Source organism: Dermacentor albipictus, chromosome 1, assembly GCF_038994185.2.
Source record: "Dermacentor albipictus isolate Rhodes 1998 colony chromosome 1, USDA_Dalb.pri_finalv2, whole genome shotgun sequence".
In the NCBI taxonomy this organism is placed as follows: Eukaryota; Metazoa; Arthropoda; class Arachnida; order Ixodida; family Ixodidae; genus Dermacentor; species Dermacentor albipictus.
The window spans coordinates 270713244-270730641 of record NC_091821.1 but is presented as its reverse complement, the minus strand read 5'-3'; the positions used below and the strand labels follow the sequence as shown (position 1 = coordinate 270730641).

Below are 17398 nucleotides of genomic sequence, written 5' to 3'. Positions count from 1 at the left end.
CTCACTGTTCGATTCGCGCTGTTACGTATTCCCGCGTGGTAGCCGTTCCTGGAAGCGTCCATCCTCGGAAAGCGGATTCAAGTGGGTCGACCACGAATAACGACGAGCGCCGGCCGCCGTTGTTTTCGTCCGGGCGAGGTGCGCCGCGCGATGCGGGTCAGACAGTTTGCACGCCTCTCGTGGGCTCAACTGGGCCGCCGCCGAAGCACGCGCGCGCGCCCCTTTCAGGTTCTTGGCTCCCCGCCCCCCCTCTTTGTCTCGGCTTCGAGGGTAAGAAAAACGCTGCCTATTCAGCAGCGCCCTCCACGTTTGCTGCGAGGCTCAACGCGAGGCGGTCACTCGACCATCATGGCCGCCGGGGCAGACAGACGCCACTCGGCTGCTTGCACTACGGGCCGCGATTCGCGGCCAGTGTGCTTCGGCGGAACGTGTCTCTTGCTGGTCCCGCTCCTCGCAACATAGTAAAATTCATATCCGACGCACACGTTCGAATCTTTCGAGCGAAGCTTTAGTGAAGGGGTTAGTTAAATTCCGTACAACTGACGGTGATGCGTACAATCGTTTACTTACTCACGCAGTGTTAATCTCACGCAGTGTTTAAGTTAATGTACCACACACATCTCAACTTTAATCTCACGCAATGTTTATGTCTATGCACTACACCATTCACAAGCAATGCCGAGGTGCTAACATCAAATCGGGCGGATGCACGCGATGTCCACGATGCTTGCCGAGGGAAGAATGGCGACGATAGGTGTTCGCGCAGAAGAGCACGACAAGCGCCTAAGCACGTTCTCCTCGAGTGGCACATACCCAATGGCTCGAGAATGGTGTGTGCCAAGTATAAAACAAAAAATTTATAAAATCACAGAAACCTTCGAACACCATGCGCTTGTCCGATACGAGGTCGATAAGCTTTAGACATTCCTATGAGCCGAGATTATATGTACAGTTGCTTGTTTTTTCGTTATTTATTATTTCATTACGCAGAACAGCGATACGATCACTGTCACTGCTTTGTCAGTCAAAATTTTGGGCTGTATAAGTCGGAGCATCCGGTGTCAGAAGCCCAACTGTCCAATTATTAAATAGGCGAGATATAAAAGACTAAGATATAAACTATTGAATATAATGCGTATTTCAGTTATAGCTATGTATGCTTTACAGAAACCTTTGAGCCGACATTATATGCGCTGGTTTTATGTCGTGATATATCGTTCGATAACGAAGAACAGACATGCGCTCATTTGCGCTACTTTGTCGGTGGACGTTCATTTCGTAATGGCAAAGCAATGCGAAAGACGTTGACAAACGGAAAACGTAATAAAAGCAGATGGACTGGCTTTATTTCTTTACACGTATATACTTACGTATACAGGGTGTTCCAACTATCATGCACCAAGATCTAAATATATGCAAATGCCAGGTAGCTGGACAAAACCAAGGTAATGTTGTTTGCCGTCGCTTGGAGATACTCAGATTATTTTTTGCATTCCGCCTAATTACATAATTAGTCTTAATTATGTCCGTCCCAATGCACGGGACATGGGCGTGTTTGCATTTCGTCCCCATCGAAATGCGGCGGCCACGGCCGGGATTTGATCCCGCGTCCTCGGGCTTAGCAGCACAATGCCAAAGCCGCTACGCCACCGCGGCGGATCCGACGCAATGTAAGATTCATTTGTGAAGAACAATTTAACATCCTCCACCAGTTACGGCGTTGGAGCAGCTGCTTGTGGGTTTGTGCGAGAAATATCGTAGACATAGAAGACTTAGAAGCTTATTTATCCGTAGCGTTCCCATTACAGAAAGTCAGAGAAATGGAAGGCCTTGTGATTTTCTACTGTTTGTGTGGACGCGCATTTAACGGGCTTCGAGACGCCAGCGCTTGCCTCCCTGTTGCTGGCATACTTGTCTCGTTTCCCACACTGCGTAATTAACTGCGCTCAAGTAGTGTTTCTACGTGCAAAAATCTCTGCCAGAAGTAACCGTTGGTGCCTTTGCCTTCCCCTCGGTTTCGACAGATCCCCAATCCTGCCATACAGGGAGGTACCAGTCGCCCCTCCAGGCCTACGAAGCAGTCCTCCGGCAGGAATGCGCTGAGAGCGCCGTCTTCGGCGTCCTACACACTCCAAGATGCCAGCGCAAGGCCACCTACCACGGGCGTGCCACGGTCACCTACCAGGAACGGGAGGACCTGACAGTTCGTCGAGACGACCACAGCTCCGCGGATTCTCTGGAGCAGCGCAGCCTTTCGGCGGCAACGTACAGCGCCCTCCAGGAATACCGTCGGCCTAGGCTGTCGGCCGTTGACTACAGGAGTCGCAGCTTTGCGGACCACAACGTTGGGCAGCATCACACTGGACAGAACTACACGTGCTGCTTTCGAGAGCACGCTTCGTGCTGCGACCGGCCTCCGCCACTCTGGAGGATTGGCCAGCCGAGAGCGCTTGAAGACGAAGACTGTGGACTTGAGCCTGCACCCGTCACTCATTGCGTTAACCCAAACGTGCATGTGTCGCGGCAGGTACTAAGCGACAACTTCCAGGACTTCTGCCAGACGATGCTGGCATCCGAACGGCAGGTGCCCGAGCAGCAGCAGCCGCGAGTTCCAGCGGCCGTCGTCCAGTCGCCGCCACCCAAGCCTCAGCAAGTGGCCTTCCGGCTGGGAAGCAAGGACTCACCCCGGAGGAGGTCACTTTCCAGTTTGAGCAGGACTTCCATCGTGCAAGAGGTGCTGAAGAAGATGTCTAGTCAAGCGGCCACGATGCCACCTGCAGCTCCGATGATGGCTCCAGCGATGAACGACCTGTCCAACGCAGACGATAAGGAAACAGGCCTCGACCAGGACGCCCTGCAAGTCATCCAGCAGTTGGATTTGTCCATCGCAGGCGACGAAGAGGTCTTCGTGGACGGCCCTCCGCCGCCTGTGTTTCCAAGGCCAGCAACCGACTCTCGGCATGTGCCGCCCTCCGGAGCTGTTCCCAACGGAACGTGCCAGCACGCAGTGGACTCTGAAGTGCAGAATGACAATCTCATTGAGGAAGTCTGCTTTCCAGGCTCGAACAAAAAGTCTTATACGGCCTTCGGCACGGCGCAGCAGACAGCGCCGCCTGGAGAGACGACCGCCCAGTCGAATGGCTACGGAGTCACGGAAAGGCGAGACGCCCTGTTGGGCAGAAACAATGAGCTTGAAATGGAAATGGGCGTTGGCGACGCCAAATCGCCAGCAGCCACCGTGGGCAAAGCACTGTCGGACACGGGAGACATCTGCGTTATGCCGGGTAAGCAAGCAGCTGTTTTCTTATAGCTGTTAAGGCGAAATATAAATTTGTGCCATTGCAGATGTAAAAGATAACGAAAATAGGGCGACATGAACCACACATATGGGATTATTTTGCGCGTTTCGTGCTTGTTCTTGTTCCCATATTCCACGCTGCATTCTCTGTGATGTAGGAAAAAAGTATGCAGTGCTTTTGGCTGACCTTCGTTCACCTGATGGGGAAAAAACGTGGCAATGTATGAACACCTACCCCTACATGGTTTGTTACTGCTACTAAATGTTTTGTCATGTCAGTTTTTGTAGGCATCAAATAAACCGCTAATCGTGAAAATAAATCTGTAGAGGTCACAATAAAAAAAAAAAGCTGCCACTTCCACTGGCACAACTAATTCAGTTACGATCCTGAAAGAAAAACTCTGTGCGTGCGTTCTTCCTTCACAATAGTAGTAAGCTGAGCCCCTTGATTAACCTCACCAACTTTCACTAAACATTTTCTCTCTAACTTTGCTTTAAGAATATGGCGACGGGATGCTTTGGCGCGTGTATGTGCTCGCTCGACACGTGCAGTGCATATATACTCCTTACCAGTCACCGGACCAATAAAAGTACGCTTGATTTACATGTACGAGTTATCGATGTAGCCTGATAATATTGTTTGTGCTTGTGTTATCCTGTGTGACGAGGTGGGTGCATAGGCGGCTTACTTGTATTATCAACAAAGCAAGGTGAGCTTTCGAAGTTCGATGTCTGCCATTGTCATACCCCCCATCCCCTCTTTCCCACGCTTTCCAATTATCGAAGTTTCCTTCCTGGGAATTGCTCCAGTCTACTTTAGTTAAACTGCTTACATTCTGACGAAGGAGAGTCAAACGGCACTTCGCTCCCTGCTCAGGTAAAAAAAAAAGAATTTAAGCTCGACAGATCGTCGCACACTAAATGCAACGAGTGTTGTTAATGTCTGTAGCAGAGGGACTCCCCCAAGCACGTATGAAATATTGAAGTTCTTTCCTCCAGGCGCTTATGCATGCTCACGCAATGTGGCACACTGGCAGTAGTGTGTTTGTGTCACACTCTTTCCTCGCCGCACCACCTCAAGAACACAGAGTCAAGAATGAAAAGACGGCGTTAGACATGGACGGCTTGTTTGGGTCATTTTTGTGTGCAACTGCAAAGCGCCTGCAAGAGACTGGGTCGGAGCGCGCCGCTCGCGTGTCTGCCGCTCCCGTCCCAGGCCACTTGGCGCGCCGCAGCGGACGAGCCGGCTGCTTTGTCCCCCACTTGCCGCGACAAATGCTGCCGTGCTTCGAAGCGCCGCCAGCGCCAGCAGTGGACGTGCAGTACGCTTCGACGCCGCCAAGTACGCGTTCGTCCACTCGGCGACGTTATAAAGTAAGGCGCACAGGATTCAGGCACGCTACATAGTTTCTTTTTTTTTCGATTTTTTTTTTCGTTTATCCCGCAGCCAGCAATGGTCAGTGTTGTCTCGCCAGTGCCTTCTGTCACTGTTTGCACTGGACGGCTTAGCATACCATCGAGCAGGCGTTTTCTGAGGCATCCGATCGACGAGTTCAAGTGCAGAGAGAAATTTAGTTTCTGAGTTGTGTTCGCACTCGGCATGTTTTAAAGCAGCGTGCACTCGTCTTAAGTACGAGCATGTGAAGTCTTGGGGTATACGGTGCACGAGTGTGGAGGTGTCTACCGACGCACCGACATTGTCGCGGCGGTCTATTTACTGCGTGTCACTCTTAACACGAGGGATGAGGGAAGGCAGTGAAAGCTATCATCACTCAACAACGACGGCCGCGTCGTTTCGGCAGTAAAACAACAATTGTCTGGTGGCGCGATCTGTGACGTGTTTTGCCGCGCAGTGGACGAGTGCCAGCTGGGTCGCAGCGATACGGCGGACAGCGGGGTGGCGAGCAGGCCAGAGTCCGGCAGCTGCTCGCACTTCGTGGTGGTCGCCATCGACTTCGGCACCACGTACAGTGGCTACGCGTTCAGCTTCACCAGGGACCCCGACAACGTCCACATGATGCGCAAGTGGGAAGGTGAGCAGCGCGCACGTGTCCGCCCGGAGCGCTCTTTCTTCGTTTCAGTCCGATGCATCCGCATGTGTCGCCATAAGCCGCCATCGGCAGTCTTTATTGAAGTGGAGTCCGTTCCCAGATGTATTAATTCGAAATTGTACTTAAAAGAAAGAAAGTCGCGGCGTGGAAACGCGCAGGAGTGTTTCGAGGCGTCTTGCACTGTGCTTTTCCATACACAGTCGAATGCGTAGTTGAGAAAAAAGCCGCAGCAGGCACAACGATGCGGCTGCTGTATGAGGTGTCCCAGCTAGAGTTAGCGAAGCTGTCAAAAAGAAAGAAAGAAAGATTTAAACAACACGGTGCAAGATGCGATTTTAAGATCGACGGTGCATGGTTGGTCATCAGACCTCTGACGACCGAACACCGTAGGTCTTGTAATCGTGTCTTGCACCGTGATCTTTTTCTCAATTTATTTTCTTTGAAAAGCTTGGCTAACGTTAGCTGGGACAGACGATATATCAGGATCTGCATGCAGCACCCATCGCAGTTCTCACATGTCATGGTTGCGAGCCCGTTGGACTGCAGGCGTGGCGCAGCACGTGCACCACACGTGCACTAGTGCGCTGCCCTGCTACGCCTTTCTCGTACACGCGTCGATGGGGCGTGATGGTCGGTCACTTTCGGGAGTCAGCCGACGCTGATTGGATAAGTCAGCAGGCAAAACGCTCGTCATGCCAGTGGGGCGTCGTGCCAGGCACCATGCCGTGCAAAAGTGAATGCATCGCCGAAAGTGATTCAGCGAGAATACATACGAGCCTTTGTCTTCCCATTATAGTATACCGCCCTCACTACTATTATCTAGTCGTACCGCAACTATACATAAAATATCCTAGCGTAACAAAATGGACAAATTTGAAGGGAATAAAGTGAAAATAGCATTTCGGGTGCATTCTCAATGCACCCGCAATACTTAGAGCGCTTGCAGCTGCCGATGTGGATCGATTAATGATATTGTCACGTGGTAGAGACGGTGAAGAGAGAACACAGCAGCAGTACTGTGAAAGGCAAAACTAGCTTTTATTGGGCGAACCTGTGCCCACAAAACAGGCTACACTTAAAGCACAACGATAGCGGCGAACACAGTCGGCGATCGTCGAAAATCTGATCAGCGGGTCAAGCGCGTCGGCTTTTATACAGCAGTCATCGAATGTTCCAGACTAATCGTTGGGACCCGCATGCCTTCTACAATGTTCTACACCATTCGCGTCAAGCGATGAAATCAGATAACACAAGGTTCGGCGGCAACAGACAGCGGATAGAAGCATCGATAACTTTCCAGAAAGTTCGGATACATGTAAGCGCGTCCCGCGCTCTGCGATAACAGTTGTTAAGCGGCGAAACGTGGTTGCCCGATAAACATAAGTACACGTGTCATTACCCCCCTCTTAAAAAGCATCGACCCGATGCTTCAAACAAACGAAAGTAATAAATAAGCACTCGTAGCAATGAAAACAACAAAATAAGGGAAGTTCGTTAGCGTCCGTAAAACGGTTTAAGACGCACCACGTGGACCACTTCAGGTCGTGCGCGGCGCCGCTGTGAATGCGAGATGCCGTCTGGCACGACCTCATAGTCCAGTGCGCCAATACGTCGAATGACCTTGTAAGGTCCGAAATAGCGGCGCAATAGCTTCTCGCTCAGTCCTCGTCGGCGTATAGGGGTCCATACCCAAACACGGTCGCCGGGCTGGTACTCGACGAAGCGTCGTCGGAGGTTGTAGTGTCGGCTGTCCGTACGCTGCTGGTTTTTGATCCGTAGGCGGGCGAGTTGTCGGGCTTCTTCGGCGCGCTGGAGATAGCTAGCGACGTCAACATTCTCTTCGTCAGTGACGTGGGGCAGCATGGCGTCGAGCGTCGTCGTCGGGTTCCTGCCGTAAACCAGCTTAAACGGCGTGACCTGTGTTGTTTCTTGCACCGCCGTGTTGTAAGCAAATGTCACGTACGGCAGGACGGCATCCCAGGTCTTGTGTTCGACGTCGACGTACATCGCTAGCATGTCGGCGAGGGTCTTATTCAGCCGCTCCGTAAGACCATTCGTCTGCGGGTGGTAGGCCGTGGTCCTCCTGTGCCTTGTCTGACTGTATTTCAGAATGGCTTGGGTGAGCTCCGCTGTAAAGGCCGTTCCTCTGTCGGTGATGAGGACTTCTGGGGCGCCATGTCGAAGCAGGATGTTTTCGACAAAAAATTTCGCCACTTCGGCTGCGCTACCTTTCGGCAGTGCTTTAGTTTCAGCGAAGCGGGTGAGGTAGTCTGTCGCCACGACGATCCACTTATTTCCGGTTGTTGACGTCGGAAAGGGTCCCAGCAAGTCCATCCCGATCTGCTGGAATGGTCGGCAAGGAGGCTCGATTGGCTGTAGTAATCCGGCTGGCCTTGTCGGCGGTGTCTTACGTCGCTGACAGTCTCGGCATGTTCTGACATAATGGGCGACGTCGGCGGTCAGGCGCGGCCAATAATACTTTTGTTGTATCCTCGAGAGTGTCCGGGAAAAACCGAGGTGTCCAGCGGTGGGATCATCATGTAGGGCGTGCAATACTTCTGGACGAAGTCCTGACGGGACAACAAGAAGGTAGTTGGCGCGGACTGGTGAAAAGTTCTTCTTCACGAGGAGACTGTTTTGAAGCGTGAAGGAAGATAGTCCGCGCTTAAATGCCCTGGGGACAACGTCGGTGTGCCCTTCCAAATATTCCACCAGGCCTTTTAGCTCCGGGTCTGCCCGTTGCTGTTCAGCGAAGTCTTCCGCGCTTATCATGCCAAGGAAGGCATCGTCATCTTCGTCATCTTGCGGCGGCGGGTCAATGGGGGCGCGCGACAGGCAATCGGCATCGGAGTGTTTTCGTCCGGACTTGTAGGTTACAGTGATATCGTATTCGTGTAGTCTGAGGCTCCACCGCGCCAGTCGTCCTGAAGGATCCTTTATACTCGCTAGCCAACACAAAGCGTGATGGTCACTGACGACTTTGAATGGCCTGCCATAAAGATAAGGGCGAAATTTAGCTGTAGCCCAAACGATGGCGAGGCATTCCTTTTCGGTCGTAGAATAGTTGCCTTCCGCTTTTGACAGCGACCGGCTAGCGTAAGATATCACCTGTTCGACTCCGTTTTTCCTCTGGACTAGAACGGCACCGAGGCCTAGGCTACTGGCGTCAGTATGGATTTCTGTATCGGCGTACTCGTCGAAGTGCGCAAGTACCGGCGGCGACTGCATGTGTCGTTTGAGTTCTTCAAATGCGTCGGCCTGCGGCGTTTCCCACTTGAACTCAACATCACATTTAGTTAGACGTGTCAACGGCTCGGCGATGCGTGAAAAGTCCTTGACAAAGCGCCTGTAGTAGGCACACATGCCAAGGAATCTACGCACTGCCTTCTTGTCGGTGGGCTGCGGGAACTTTGCGATGGCAGCTGTTTTCTGCGGGTCGGGGCGTACTCCGGATTTACTGATGACGTGGCCTAGGAACAGAAGCTCGTCGTAAGCGAAGCGGCATTTTTCTGGCTTCAGAGTGAGCCCTGATGACTCGATGGCCTCTAGTACTGTGGCAAGCCGCCTAAGGTGATCGTCGAAATTTCCGGCGAAGACGACGACGTCATCCAAGTAAACGAGACAGGTCTGCCACTTCAATCCTGCTAATACTGTGTCCATGACGCGCTGGAACGTTGCAGGCGCCGAACACAGCCCGAATGGCATAACCTTGAACTCGTAGAGGCCGTCTGGCGTGATGAAGGCGGTCTTTTCGCGATCCCTTTCGTCGACTTCTATTTGCCAGTAGCCAGACTTGAGGTCCATCGATGAGAAGTATTTAGCATTGCAGAGCCGATCCAATGCGTCGTCTATCCGTGGGAGGGGGTATACGTCTTTCTTCGTGATTTTGTTCAATCGACGATAATCGACGCAGAAACGTAGGGTTCCGTCCTTTTTCTTCACTAAAACCACTGGAGACGCCCACGGGCTTTTCGACGGCTGGATGATGTCGTCGCGCAGCATTTCGTCGACTTGGTGTCTTATAGCTTCGCGTTCTCGCGTCGAAACTCGGTAAGGGCTCTGGCGGAGTGGTCGAGCGCACTCTTCGGTTATTATGCGATGCTTTGCGACTGGGGTTTGTCGAATCCTCGATGACGTCGAAAAGCAGTCTTTGTATCGTTTGTAAAGATGGCGGACTTCAGAGGCGTACAAATATATTCGTATCCACGTGCGGGCGTTAAAGTAACTGAAGACAATGTGTACTGGAAGCGACTTTCCCTGCCGGTGACCATCAAGGACATCGGATCCATCAACAACGTTGACATTTCGCTCCAGGAGCCGCATGCCTTCGCAATCACATGTTCGTCGAGGGTGCGCGTGTTCAACCCCGTCAGCCGCGAGATCACATGCCAGTTCTCCAAGTTCTCGAAGGCGGCTTGCGGCGGCATATTTCGCGCTGACGGCAGCCTCATCGCCGCCGGTGGCGAGGACGGCGCCGTGAAGATCTTCGACGTCAAGACGAGGTCTCTGCTGCGGCAGTTCACGGGCCACAAGGGTCCCACGCAGCGCGTCGCTTTCACCCGCGGCGGCACACAGCTGCTCAGTTTTTCGGATGACTCTACCGTCGCCTTGTGGGACATTCCGGGCCAGACCAGGCTGCTGTCCCTCGACGCGCACGATGACTACGTGCGCTCCGGTTCCGTGTGCAAAGCCAACCCGGACATAGTGCTCTCCGGTTCGTACGACCACACCGCCAAGGTGTTCGACCTGAGGACTGCCGACCCCGTCGTTACCGTAAACCACGGCTCCCCCGTCGAGTCGGTGCTCATGTTTCCTACGGGGGGCATCTTTCTCACGGCGGGGGGACCGCACATAAGGGTGTGGGACGTGGTGGCCGGTCGAATACTGGCCCAAGTGACGCAGCACCACAAGACCGTCACGTGCCTGAAGCTCGCCAGCAATGGGCAGCGCTTGCTGTCCGGCTCGCTCGATCGACACGTCAAGGTGTTCGACGTCGCCACGTACCAGGTGGTCCACACGCTCGACTACCCTTCTCCGATACTCTCCCTGGACATCTCGCCGCAGGACAAAGTCCTCGTTGTCGGCATGACGTCGGGACTCATCTCCGTACAGAGGCGGAAGAGCGAAAACGTGAAAGAAGTCGCACCCGCGAAGCGCAAGCGATCGTCATCTTACTTCCAGGAGACTCACAGCGACCCTGGCTTTGTGCCTCGCGAAGGTGATGCCGTGGTTTCTGAGCGAACGGTGCAGAAAATGGCCAAGTACAACACGTTCCTGAGAAAATTCCAAGTCTCGAAAGCGCTCACCCAAGCCTTGCGGGACGCCATGTTCACGAGGGAGCCGCAGATCGCCGTCGCCGTGATGCAGGAGCTGATTCGAAGGCGAGCCCTGAAGTCTGCCCTTGCAGGCAGGTCGGGGAAGGACCTGGACGAACTCATGCTGTTCGTAACGAAGTATGTCAGCGACCCTCGCTTCTCTAGGATCGTGTTAGACGTTGCCACACTGATGGTTGAAGTGTATTACCCAGCACCTCCACCAGATGTCACGTGGTAGAGACGGTGAAGAGAGAACACAGCAGCAGTACTGTGAAAGGCAAAACTAGCTTTTATTGGGCGAACCTGTGCCCACAAAACAGGCTACACTTAAAGCACAACGATAGCGGCGAACACAGTCGGCGATCGTCGAAAATCTGATCAGCGGGTCAAGCGCGTCGGCTTTTATACAGCAGTCATCGAATGTTCCAGACTAATCGTTGGGACCCGCATGCCTTCTACAATGTTCTACACCATTCGCGTCAAGCGATGAAATCAGATAACACAAGGTTCGGCGGCAACAGACAGCGGATAGAAGCATCGATAACTTTCCGGAAAGTTCGGATACATGTAAGCGCGTCCCGCGCTCTGCGATAACAGTTGTTAAGCGGCGAAACGTGGTTGCCCGATAAACATAAGTACACGTGTCAATATTATCAACCCCGTTTAAATGGTGGGATAAAATGATTCCCCGAACTCGTTCTTTTTTTTTTCCCCCTTCCTGCTTCATCTTCACTTGAGCCCTAACATCTTCGGTTTTGGTAATTGCAAAGATACACTTAGCTAAATTAGTATACACGAGTAAAATCTGATGTTCCCGTCATTGGGCATTTTGGCTTCGTTTGCACCGCCAATTTTAGCCTTCTCTGACAGGAGTCCAGATACCAAATTTAAAGGCTAGACTATCTATAGCATAACCTTTGTGCGCCTTTGAGGAAATTTTTACGAAGTTTGACTAACAGCAGATGGCTTAAAGGTAATTTATTTAAATTTTGAAGTCTAGAAATGAAACGTGGCTCCCTTTTCCGGACTCGTCGCGATAGCCATAATGAAAATGTCACTGTTGAGACAAAAATACCTATGGCGAAGACCACTATGGTGAAGGGGCTCGTCATAATAGCATATACACTATTTTGTCGGGCCCCCTCACTGCTAAATTTAGGGGGCTACTTTTTATTCCATCGCATCTTATGTGCACATAGTTTTGCTAGTATGGTGTGTTTGTGTGTGGGGGGGTCTCTCACTAAGGCGTACAGTAACAACGTAACGACACATCACTATTCAATGGTCAGCGCTAAAGCGGCACCTACCATTGGCCCCTCACCCCCTCACCCTGGGCTACGCAGCGGGTCGCTTTGCTCCCGTTGGCAGGAGCCCTCGATGTGAGGCATGGTGATGGTGGTGAAGCATAAGCCAAAAGAACAAGTACGTCATCATCATCATCAGCAGCAGCCTGGTTACGCCCACTGCAGGGCAAAGGCATCTCCCATACTTCTCCAACTACCCCGGTCATGTACTAATTGTGGCCATGTTGTCCCTGCAAACTTCTTAATCTCATCCACCCACCTAACCTTCGGCCGCCCACTGCTACGCTTCCCTTCCCTTGGAATCCAGTTCGTAACGCTTAATGATCATCGTTTATCTTCCCTCGTCATTACATGTCTTGCCCATGCCCATTTCTTTTTCTTGATTTCAACTAAGATGTCATTAACTCGCGTTTGTTCCCTCACCCAATCTGCTCTTTTCTTATCCCTTAACGTTACACCCATCATTCTTCTTTCCATAGCTCGTGGCGTCGTCCTCAATTTAAGTAGAACCCTTTTCGTAAGCCTCCAGGTTTCTGCCCCGTAGGTGAGTACTGGTAAGACACAGCTATTATACACTTTTCTCTTGAGGGATAATGGCAACCTGCTGTTCATGATCTGTGAATGCCTGTCAAACGTACCCCAGCCCATTCTTATTCTTCTGATTATTTCAGTCTCATGATCCGGATCCGCGGTCACTACCTGTCCTAAGTAGATGTATTCCCTTACCACTTCCAGTGCCTCGCTACCTATCGTAAACTGCTGTTCTCTTCCGAGACTGTTAAACACTACTTTAGTTTTCTGGAGATTAATTTTTAGACCCACCCTTCTGCTTTGCCTCTCCAGGTCAGTGAGCATGCATTGCAATTGGTCCCCTGAGTTTCTAAGCAGGGCAATATCATCGGCGAATCGCAAGTTACTAAGGTATTCTCCATTAACTCTTATCCCCAATTCGTCCCAATCCAGGTCTCTGAATACCTCCTGTAAACACGCTGTGAATAGCATTGGAGAGATCGTATCTCCCTGCCTAACGCCTTTCTTTATTGGGATTTTGTTGCTTTCTTTATGGAGGACTACGGTGGCTGTATAGCCGCTATAGATATCTTTCAGTATTTTTACATACGGCTCGTCTACACCTTAATTCCACAATGCCTCCTTGACTGCTGAGGTTTCGACTGAATCAAACGCTTTCTCGTAATCAATGAAAACTACATACAAGGGTTGGTTATGTTCCGCACATTTCTCTCTCACCTGATTGATATTGTGAATATGGTCTATTGTTGAGTAGATCAAAGGAACAAGTACAGCAGATGTTAAAGGAGAAAAAAATACATAAAAAAGAGCATTCCCCACAACGAGGTGTTATCCCACAACCCAACATTTACGAATATGACGCTTTTCGCAGCGCCCTGAAACCAGGCGGAAAAGTTCGCTATTACAAAGGCTTTGGGTGGGTTGCTGTCGCCCGTCAGTATATTGTTATGGCTAGAGCGAAAAACTCCCTCACTGTAATCAGTTCTGAGATCAAAATAGCGTGACATTAAAGCGGCGACGCATTTTCACGGTGGCTGCACGTGTGTCGTCTCCCGCCTCCGGCGTCGACGAACGTGGCCGCACGTGTTAAATTGAACAGACGACGGACGAGTTCGTTATTTTCAGCGCTTTGCTCTGAGACGTCGGCTATACTCGTGATTTGCGTCACCCAAAGGCTCTTCACCCCTTCTGGCGGCAATCTTGAAATCGGGGACTGTGATGAAAATTGTTCTATATTAAATTACTGGGGACACGGTCGTACATATGCCGGCCGTTATTATGGTCCTTTATAGACGCTTACTCAGAGAGAAGGAGAGAGAACAACTTTATTAAAGATGCCTGCAGAATCGGTTAGGCTCCCTCCACGCAGGGAGGACAAGCTTTTACCGCGACGCGGCCACTACGGCAGTCTCGTGCATTGTGCTCCACGAGGTCTTGGTTCCTCGCTACTTCCGCGGGTCCGAGAGGGCCGCCGCCCCCTTCCTGGGGGTGCTGCCCCCCTTCTCCTCGGTTTCGCGCGGTCGCTGCCTCCCTAGAGCTGCCGAGACCTGCTGGACGGCCTTGAGTTGTGTATCTTGGTCATAGCTCCTTGTTGCAGCCTCTAGCTGCGGCGGGATCGTCGTCTTCTCGCTGGCTTCTCGCGGATTTACGCTACAGTCCCAAAGGATGTGAGCCGCGGTGGCGCCCTCCTTGGCGCACAGTCTACACACGTCACTTGCGTACATGCACGGATCGACACACGTGCTTAGCTAGCACCGGGGTGAGCAGGGACCCCGTCTGTAACTGTCTGTATGACACTGCCTCCTTCCGGGTAAGCCCCGGGTGAGGTGGCGGCATATTCTGTCTGTTCAGTCTGTACCACTTCACTATTTCGTTGAAGGTGGTCATCTTGTCCTTGGCACTGCACCGCGACCAACACTCCGAGTCGGCCGTGCTTGCAGCTGCGTGGTCGGTTAGTCCTCGCGCGGCCGAGTTGGCCGTCTCGTTGTGGTTCACGTTCCCGCGTTTTGACACGTCACTGCCCATGTGGGCAGGAAACCACTTGATCACCACAGCGCTCCTTTACTATCACCACTCCTTTACTATGGTATCCGTTGCAGCTCCTCTTACGTTTCGAAACCTCTTCTGGTATTAAAATTGAAGGCCTATTTCGGGCTAACAGAAAATGACCAGGGGTTTCTGCGCTATTTTAAAATGCTATGTATGAATCGCCATCATCGGCAAGTTTATTGAAGAATAATTTTATTTATTCACTCACGAAAATAAAAGCACAATAACAAGATATACAGAAGGGGGTCCCAAAGCTCAAGGCTGTAAGGGGACCTCCTGTTCTAATTAGAAAGAACAAAACAAATTAGGTTAGAGCGAATGCAGCAAAGTTGTAAAGTTGTCTGCAAGTAATTACACACGACAGCAAAAGAACTGAATCATTATATAATAGTATACAAAATTGCGTTTTGAACAAATAATAAGTAACAGAACAATTCAGGTTAATGCAAATACAGCGAAAAGGTAGAATTGTTAACATGTATTCATGCAAGAAAACACGTAAACTAAAAGCATGGCATAACGCTGTACAGAATTACATCTTGTACTGAATTAAAAACAAAACAAATCAGAGGAAGTGAAATGTAGCCAAGAGGCTATATTTTTAACAAGTACTGACACAAGGAAACAAGTGAACTGAGATATGGTGAAATGTTAAAGAGATATAATGATTTACACATAATGAAGCAAACAGAACGTGTTAAATTACATCACAGCATTCACAAGTTAAGTAAATATGAGAATAAATGCTTTTTAAAGCTGCCTATACTAGGAGACAGCTTTATGTCCGTTCGAATACAGTTCCAGAAAGACATCGCTGTGAACGCAGTAGTGGATTTAACAAAATTAGTTCTGAATTTAGGTAATAAGAAATTGTTAGCTAATGAAAATCGACTTTTATTTTGATTAGCAAGTTGTTCAGTGTTAAATATTATTTGGGGAATGTTTGAGTGAAGAGAATTGTAGACAAGGATTGCCATGTTTAATTGAAATAGTTTATGAATTGTGAGAATGCGATAGTCTTGCAAAAGAGCTGATGCATTACATCGGGGTGACTGACATATTGCAAAGGAACAAGATGAGAGCTATATGTGTTGCCCCAAGTCGCAATGCAGTAGGTGAAGTGACTGTGAATGAATGCATGATAAAGAGAAAGCAAGGTTGGTAGACTAAAGTATGGACGTGCTTTTATAAGAATCTAGATACCATATCCAATTTTTTGTTTTAGATGTGAAATATGGGTAATGCACTTCAAGTTGTAATCGAGGACAACCCCTAAAAAACGGCAATGACTAGAAGGTTTGATGGGATAACTATCGATAGCTATGGTCGGAATATTTATCCCTTTCTTTTGAGTGGGGTGAAATAGCATGAAGACTGTTTTACTAGGGTTAATTGCTAAAGAGTTACAACGACACCAGCGAATAATATTTTCCATATCGGTATTGAGCTTAAAAGTTAGGCTATTAATATAGGAGTCAGCAGTTAGAATGGTAGTGTCGTCCGCATAGAGATAAGGTTCACAATGCGAAAGATGACCAGTTAGATTATTAATGTAGATAGTGAAGAGTAATGTGCGTAATATAGACCCCTGAGGAACTCCCGTATCAATTAATTTGAAGTTATAAAGGTGATTAGAAATGCTAACAGCCTGTTGTGCGTTAGTTAAATAATCGTGAGCAAAAGCCAGCGCCGGTCCTACTACACCGATTGCGTTTAACTTAGTAATTAAAATATTAAGAAGAATTTAATCAAACGCTTTGGTGAGGTCAATAAACACTGCTCCAGCATATTTACCTTCGTCAATGTGGTGCTTAATTCGATCAGTGAATGAAAGAAGCGCAAGAGTAGTAGAGTATACTGCACGAAAGGCAAACTGCGTGGTGCAAGGAATATCAAATTTTGTTAGAGACTTATTTAGACGCTTTTCAAAGCATTTCTCTGTAATTTTGCTGAACACCGATAATATAGCAACAGGGGGATAGTTAGAAATCAACCCCTTATCACCCTTTTTTAAATACAGGGACTCATTTGGCTTTCTTAAGTTTAGATGGAAATACACCGCATTTAAATAAAAGGTTAATGACATAAGAAAATGGGTCAGCAACGATATCAGCAACATATTTTAAGTGCACTGGTTGTATTTCATTAAGACCCGCACTCTTTAGCTTTAGTTGCTGTATTACATTGTATATTTCATCCGGAATGGTGGGATATAAAAAAAATTGTGGGTGTCTCTGGGATGTTGTTATAGGACTGGTAGGAAGGGACTTATTATTACCGGAAAAGAACTCATTAAATTCATTTGCGATGTCTGATGGATTTCGATACGTACCACTAGAGCTTGAAATCTCACTTATTGGTGAGTCTTTTGAGTTTCTGTTCAAAAAAAAAAGAGTTTATGAGCTTCCACTGTTTAGTGATACCTTCAGCTTCATTAATTTTAATGTCATAGTACTTCTTTTTGGCGTCTTTCAACAATTTGTTTAGAACATTTTTGTAGCAAGCATATCGCTTCTGCAATTCGAAGTTAAATGGGCGACGTTTAGTTTCTTTTTTTTTTGTACATATTCTCTTTCTTGCGCATGCACACAAGCAAACCATCTGTGAGCCACGGATTATGGAGTGCTAGATACGTCTTGTTACATCTAACAAAAGTGGTTGCATCATGGACACATTGCTGTATTATAGATGAAACGCGTAAAAAAGCTAGCTCAGCGTTTGATTCAGATTTTATAGTCAACCAGTCAAAAGAAGCGATGAAATCTATGAAATGAACTTTGTTAAACCCTTGTTCAACATGGACTTTTGGAAAGAACGCTCAGCGCGTGATGAGGCATGAGACAAGCGACA

General features: G+C 49.4%; 2 protein-coding genes across 6 annotated transcripts in view; both read left to right on the top strand.

Annotated features, from left to right (window-relative positions):
- The window catches only part of LOC135916335 (heat shock 70 kDa protein 12A-like), a 184703-nt gene that overhangs the window by 97573 nt on the left and 69732 nt on the right, over positions 1 to 17398 (top strand). For all 5 annotated transcript variants that reach the window (XM_065449681.1, XM_065449672.1, XM_065449690.1 and 2 more), the window contains 2 exons: positions 2025 to 3284; positions 5152 to 5331. In XM_065449681.1, the coding sequence (XP_065305753.1) occupies positions 2025 to 3284; positions 5152 to 5331 (1440 nt within the window). The remainder of the gene's footprint in view (positions 1 to 2024; positions 3285 to 5151; positions 5332 to 17398) is intronic.
- On the top strand, positions 9517 to 10917 carry LOC135915284 (U3 small nucleolar RNA-associated protein 15 homolog). Its single transcript, XM_065448312.1, has one exon. The coding sequence runs from the start codon at positions 9517 to 9519 to the stop codon at positions 10900 to 10902; it is 1386 nt and encodes a 461-aa protein (XP_065304384.1). The 3' UTR covers positions 10903 to 10917.

Bases quoted from the DNA above. Each gene is read 5' to 3' on its own strand.
- LOC135915284 (XM_065448312.1), top strand. From the start codon at position 9,517: ATGGCGGACTTCAGAGGCGTACAAATATATTCGTATCCACGTGCGGGC.